We start from the raw sequence: 6,898 nt of genomic DNA on the forward strand, positions 1-6,898 counted from the left end.
GTGCAAAACAGAAATAACTAATAATGTAGAGCACTCACATTTATATAGTGGTTTTCTATTTGACATTCATGGCTGATTTAGAATCACCTGGAAATTCACACACATACAGAGAGAAAATGCGAACTCCACACAGGAAAACCCGGGTGGGGTTTGAGCTAGGAGCTTTCATGGCGAACCTTCTTGCACCGCATACATGGTTAAACTTCTTTATTAAATCATTTTTTAAACGTTTTTGGAATATATGTTAAAAAAAAAAAGAATAAATAAACTTCTCAAATTGGACATTTTTATTATTTTCTTTGTTTTATTTTCAGTGTAATATGAAGTTTAAATGATTGTCTGAATAGGCTACTGCATTTTATTTTTATTGGTTTAACTTGTGTCTGCCAGGAGGAAAGAAGAATGTAAGGATTGGGGCAGAAATACAGTGCAAGGTAAACTACCTTGGTTTTATATACAGTGGTCTCTCGCTATAATGCGGTTCACCTTCCGCGGCCTCGCTGTTTCGCGGATTTTTTTGTGCAATTTTGCATGCTTCTTTTTTTTTTCTCTACAGCGCATTGTGTTCTGTGTCCTGATCGGCTGTAGAGCATTGTCAATCAATCTCGTGCCGTACAGTACAGAATGCGTTCAGATTAAAATTTACATAAATCTGCGATCGCTAGCTTGATGAAGACTAGTGTCTTAGTGTGACTTTGAAGTGCTGTACTGTAGGTTTGTAAGTTTTCTCCCCAACAAACACAACGTCGATGAAACATTTTGCACCGTCAAAGGCACCTGCGGCAGCACCCAAAATGCAGAGGAAGATGCTAACCATCGCACAAAAAGTTGGACTTCTGGACATGCTAAAGGAAGGTAGAAGTTACCATATTGTTCAGACCATCAGGCACACCAGATTATAAGGCGCACTAAGCAAAACAAAACAGTCAGATAAGTCAAACTTTACTCAACTCATTCTTCTTGCTTCCTCTACCTCCATACCATTGATTCATTAATGCTGAATTCTCTGACAGCTTCTCTGTTCCCATGTTCTGGACCTGAAAACAAGGTTTGATCTTTGGTTTCATTTTATAATACTGGACTTATTTTTCTACGAAGGTTTGATCGTTGAGAGTGTTTGAACAAGAGAGAAAAGTGTATAAATGTTCATGCCTGTATAGTGTGTAGTGAGGGGTTTTACAGCTGGCTACTTCGCAGATTTCGCTTATCGCGGGTTATTTTTAATAACTCTCGCGATAAACGAGGGACCACTGTATTTGCATATTCTGGTATAGTATGCTGTGTATATGTAAATTTAATTTATCTGACTACTTTTTAGATTGCAGTTGTTCTACTGTTCTTCTTGCCTTTTTACCGACTACTAATATAACAACATAACAGGCTGATTCCCTTCCCACATATGATGGTCATTGATATTGCCTTCTAATTTACATTTAAAATGGCTTCTAAAGTGAGTTTTTCTGTCAATACGTTGTCAAGAAACCCACACAGGATTTCAACCAGGTCATTACTATTGTTTGTGGCACTCAAATGAGGTAGGAGAACTGTCACAGCATTGTAATTGCTGGTCAGTGACTCAGCTCAAGTTTACCTACTGAAATGGGGTTTTGTAAAAGAGGACATGGAATTTTATATTTAAAAACATAATCAACAAAAGAACAAGCCCATTGCCTCTGCATTAAAGAAGGTAAGGTGCTTCCGTTACTGCCCTTAGGATACAGTCCAGATTGGAGTTCTTCTGCTACATACAATGCAGTTGTTACAAAGAAAATGAATGCTTGACCTTGTTTTGGGCCAATCCCAAAGCACATACCTGTGTATAAAGAGCTTTGAAAACATAACTTTGACTTCATGCAAACTATGAAGGCTTTCCAGCTCATGTACAAGTCGAGATTTTTAGCATGTTGAAGACAAGGCTGCAAAAGAATGATGAAGATTATTTTACCTTTTCTTTCTCTGATAGTTACAAGTAGTCAGAGTTTGGAAAAGAGGCACGATGGCCACGGATCAATGACATCGCAGTGCAATGCGGCACTTCAGCCATTGAGCTTGCAATTGAAATCTGCCCAGTTATCTACGCTGGCTACAATGAGACCCTCCTGATCCTTAACCACATGTTGGACCCACTTTGTCGAGCCACCCTAGATCAATCTGTGACTCCACCAGTTGCTCGTTTTCACTTTCCACTAAATATGACCCATGGCTGTGGAAGCATATTCAGGACCACCAGCGCTCCTGGGACAGGTATATTCTCTGACTTTTCCAGCATTGAGACAATGAACATCAGTGGTGTGGTCCAGTCTTTTGAGCCCACAACAGGAAAAATTTCCTACAAAACTGAGTTGATGTACTACTATTCCTGTTCCTACCCCTTAGAATATATGATCAACTACACCCAGCTTAATGTGTCAGCCACCTCTATCATAGTCGAGGACAACAATGGCAGTTTCATCAGCACCTTGAGCATGAAGCTGTTTAGTGATGCCAACTACACCCAACCACTGGTAATCCCACAGTGGGGAATTGAACTGAGGACCGATGTGTATGTTGAGATCAAGGCCACCAACCTCACACGCCAGTATAATGTCCTGCTGGACCGATGCTATGCCACCATTTCCCCTCTGTCATCCAACTCTAGCATCTTCAACTTGTTTGTCTCCTGCTCTAAGGATCAGTTCACAAACATGATTGAGAATGGAGACAGCCAAAGAGCTCGCTTTAAGTTCCCAGCCTTCCGCTTCATCGAACACGAGAAGGAGCCTGTGTCCACCTACTACATCCACTGCGTCATTCGTCTATGTGAAAGGAGCACCTGCAGCACATTCAAGCACTGTGCACAAAGAATGAAGAGGAGCACCCTTGATGCTTCTGAAGTGGGCATAACCAAGGCTTACACCATCATCTCTCCAAAGATCATTACCAAAGCTGAAAATGTTGAGTCCAAAGAGCAGCCAATTGTTGTAGAAAAATATAATTCTGATGTCGGGCTCGGTGTGGGTGTTGGTGTCCTTGCCTTTGCTTTCTTAATTGCTCTCATTATTGCAGCTGTGTTTTATAAAAGGTTCAGGAAACATTAGAAAATAGTAGGGAAAACAGCAATCAAATGTCAAATTCAAATATTTGTAAGATTTGTGAATGTGTGTGAGGTCTTTTAAAGCAGTCAGAGTATCCTAAAAAAAAGCTTTTTGTCTTTCGCAAAGCAACTTGTCAACTTTCTGTCAAAGACTAACCATTACAGCATTGATGATACTGTTTTTTGAAAATGACTGTAAAATCCAGCATTGACTTTGTAATCTCTATACTCTATTTATTTATATTTACATTGATGTGTCAAAGCATAGGTCAAAGGCTCATGCTTTTTAGGACTTATTGTTCCTCGTGCATGTCTGTAGATAAAGTTATCAGTGTGCCTGTAGGACAGGGTTACGAGTCCAAGATGCATAAATACAAAAAAGGTAACATGACAATATATCCTGTAAAATCCATGAACTTGTATATTAGCTTGAAAGAAATGTAGTTTGCACAATATCTAAAGGATGGAAGAGATAATATATGTAAAACATAATTAAAAAAATAAAAGCAAGAATACCAAATTAACTATATTGTTAATAAAGCTAATTGAGATAAAGATATCCTGATGTAAGAGAGGCTTGAGAACAAATTACACTAAACCCAAAATTACAACAAAGAAATGTATTCATCAAACTAGAATCTTAGTATGTCAAACTCTAAGGTTTCTCTCCATATCTTTTCCTTTGTGAAAGTACTCACTGGTTTTTCAAACTGACGTCATGCCCCATAAGGCCAGTGTATATGTCAGAGGAGGAAGCTGCCTACCTATGTGCAGTATATCTCTGACCCCACTGGGCTACAACTGCCCCATTGCTGTGTGATGTCGTCTGGAGACAGGCTGATAAATGGAAAGAAGAGCCAGAGCTCCCTCGTGAGAGATTCTTGACATGTGACATCTTTAGTAACAACTCCCTGTTTCTCTTTTAGTGCTTTTGTGATGCTAGACGGATTGTTTCCTGCTTCAAATAAAAACAAAGAAAAATGTGCCAAAAGTCATCACCATCAAATGATCATTTAAGAATTAAATGCAAAATGCTTTAGATTAGATGGAGGACCTGTAGTTAGGAGTAATTACATAACTTGAAGAAGGTTAAAATTGTAAATTAATTTCAAAGTACCTCAGTTATCTAATTATGATAAAACTTATTAAAGTTGGCTATAGGTAGTTTTGGTCACTTACTAAAATCCTGGTTAATCGCAAATGAACCACATCACATCCTGGAAATATAAGACAGGCAAACAGAGAACATTAAATCTTCTTTGACTGGAAACACTGTTACTGTTTCAGCTGCTGTTGTGATACACTGACTGAGATGGCCATGAAGTGTGAAAGTTCACAATACAAATGAAATACATAAATCACAACTACAAAACAAAGCCCGAAGTGAAAATAAGAATGAGAATAGGTAAATCTAAAATTTAATATCCATGTGGCAGGTTTTGGATCCATCCAGTTCTCAAGTAAGTTAAGTTTACTTCAAAAAATTTCACTTCAGCATTTGGGTCCATAGCGACGTAACGCCACGCCATACCAGTTGTAAATGATGGGCTAGTCAGCACTATCTGTCAGTGAAATATAGACTGGATAAAAGTGAGGTGGAAAATTCAGAGTTTCAACAGAAACATTTGGCATTGTTGTACAGCCTTTACTGTAAGCCTACCCACATATGCGGGTCACTTTCACACACAGCACATGGAGCAAGTTATTCACGGGCTTCATACTAAACCCCGAACCTGATCAGATCATTATTTTTGCTGTAGCAACGGGCAAATCTGGAATTGAACCACTTCCCAGAGTCATGCAGGATTTGATCTATGGCAGTTTAGCACCAACAAGGTTTGGCAGGGAAATGATAAGAGCCAAAGACCAAGAGGAAGGAGGCCCATTTTTTGATTGGTCTCCTGTGTATAGGTATTATATATTTTGAGATATATTCTCTAAGGCTTTATTCAAGGGAGTTTAGTTTACTGGGAAGTCAATTTATCTGCTCGACTGTCCCTGACTCCAGCTGGCATGTGCATGTATGCACATAGCAGATTGAATTTCATTTATGCACAGAATGGAACTTAAGTTCAATCTCAGAGACAGAGATCCTCTGGAGGCAGAAAAGCTCACTGGCTGAGTTAAATTTCAAAGAGATTTTTCTTGTTGGCTTGCAATATACTACAAAAGAAGAGAAAGAGACAAAAACAAAGTTGTTTGCTCATTCTGAAGATACAAAAATAGATACAAAATGAGGTGAACAGGTCTGCTAACTAAGAGTGATCTTTTTAGGGTTAAGAACAACAAGTCCTTAGATTTAGATTAGGTAAATAGTGTAAAAGTATTAAAACATTGTCCCAAAACTTGCAATGAGTTGGGTAGAAGGACAAATATGAATTGTGCTAACATGTTAGCTTGCCAGAGGAGTCACTAACAGCCATGAAGTACTCTATTAATTCTCAGATGATATATACTTAATAAGCTCCTCCAGAATACTATATTTTTAACTTCTCTCTCAGTGGTTACCATCTTGGCTGCATAACACAAATGGAGAGACCACAGAACAATTTTCATCTAGTAGATGAGCACTTATTGTCAGCAGCACCAGTGATGGTGGAAATCTAGCTAGCTAGCTAACAACAGATTGATTTTTAGGTACATAAAGTGACACTTTAGATGCTTTATCGCATTAGTTCATGCATCATTGTGCTGTTCAGTATTTGCAAATTGTCATTTCAGGCAAGTGCACAACCTGTTCTTTTCTGTGAGATACCACTCTGTTAAAATTCAGATGCTACATATGGATTTATGTAAGCTATGTCTTTACTATGTGAAAGAATATCAAATAAAAAAAGAAATATTGAAATTGACTACCTACTGTTAGTGTTGCTCATGCCATTAGCAGTAGCTCATAGTGTCCTTTTAAGCATGAATGACACCGTATCTGAAGAAGAACTAGAGTTCCTCTTAGCTAGCTGGCTAGCCAAAAGGCTATTTAGAGGCTTTTGTCCAGATGCAGGGCTGAAAGGTCTAAAAAGGGGGCTAAGGTCTGAAAATGTAACAGACTCAACAATAATCATATTGTATTTTTTATTGAAATCAATATGATACTTTCTGGTTCACACTCAGTAGCTAAATATTTATGTATAAATGGTAGGTAGTTTGAATCGCAGAATCTGAGAAGAAATAAGCAACATACATAAAACAAAACAGCTGCAATATAAGCCTGAAAAGGAAAAAGAAACTATCTGACTTCTTTGATATTTCATTACAGATACTTAATATTAGTGTTCCATATCCTTGTGACGGCCTATTATGACCCGGCTGTGCTGATATGGTTACACCCAGTGGCCTTCAGAAGCGGTAGTGAGATGACGGCTGAGCTACAATATGCTAAACATATTATGTGAGTTTATGACTGAACAGCAGGAGGCAGGCAGGCGGGAATCAGGAAACAGGAGGAGGAAGGCCTGCTGTCCATAAACATTGCCGTGTATGCATGTGTGGGAAAGTTTGTGAATGTATAAGAATGTTCCTGAGAGAAAAAGAGAAAAAAATAAACATTTTGAACCCCATAATTTTAATCATTTATTCTTTGGTAGGTTTATGCATTCTCACAGTAATAATAATAAGAGAAACAAGATCAAATAAATTTAGTTTTTATATCATATACGAAGAAAATTTTGTAATCCATGTTGACTGAGGTCTGTCTCCTTATCTTTTTGTTACCCTTCCTCACTGTGTGCAAATAGTGAAGATGGAAGGGGAAAATAAAAGCATGCAGTTTCAGATCCATAAATCTGGACTTCCCTGCAGAGAGAGATGAAACTGCCTCCTAAGGAG

The 6,898-nt window shown here is 38.3% G+C and overlaps 1 protein-coding gene across 1 annotated transcript; it reads left to right on the plus strand.

Annotated features, from left to right (window-relative positions):
• The first annotated feature begins 2,192 nt into the window (after positions 1–2,192).
• LOC102194474 (zona pellucida-like domain-containing protein 1) lies at positions 2,193–3,077 on the plus strand. The gene has a single exon (XM_005745326.1). The coding sequence runs from the start codon at positions 2,193–2,195 to the stop codon at positions 3,075–3,077; it is 885 nt and encodes a 294-aa protein (XP_005745383.1).
• Positions 3,078–6,898: the final 3,821 nt, after the last annotated feature.

This window comes from Pundamilia nyererei, unplaced genomic scaffold (assembly GCF_000239375.1).
Source record: "Pundamilia nyererei isolate P.nyererei 1_Seehausen unplaced genomic scaffold, PunNye1.0 scaffold00157, whole genome shotgun sequence".
Lineage (NCBI taxonomy): Eukaryota > Metazoa > Chordata > Actinopteri > Cichliformes > Cichlidae > Pundamilia > Pundamilia nyererei.

What these genes read in the sequence shown, in the direction of transcription:
- LOC102194474 (XM_005745326.1), top strand. Translation starts at nt 2,193, where the DNA reads ATGACCCATGGCTGTGGAAGCATATTCAGGACCACCAGCGCTCCTGGG.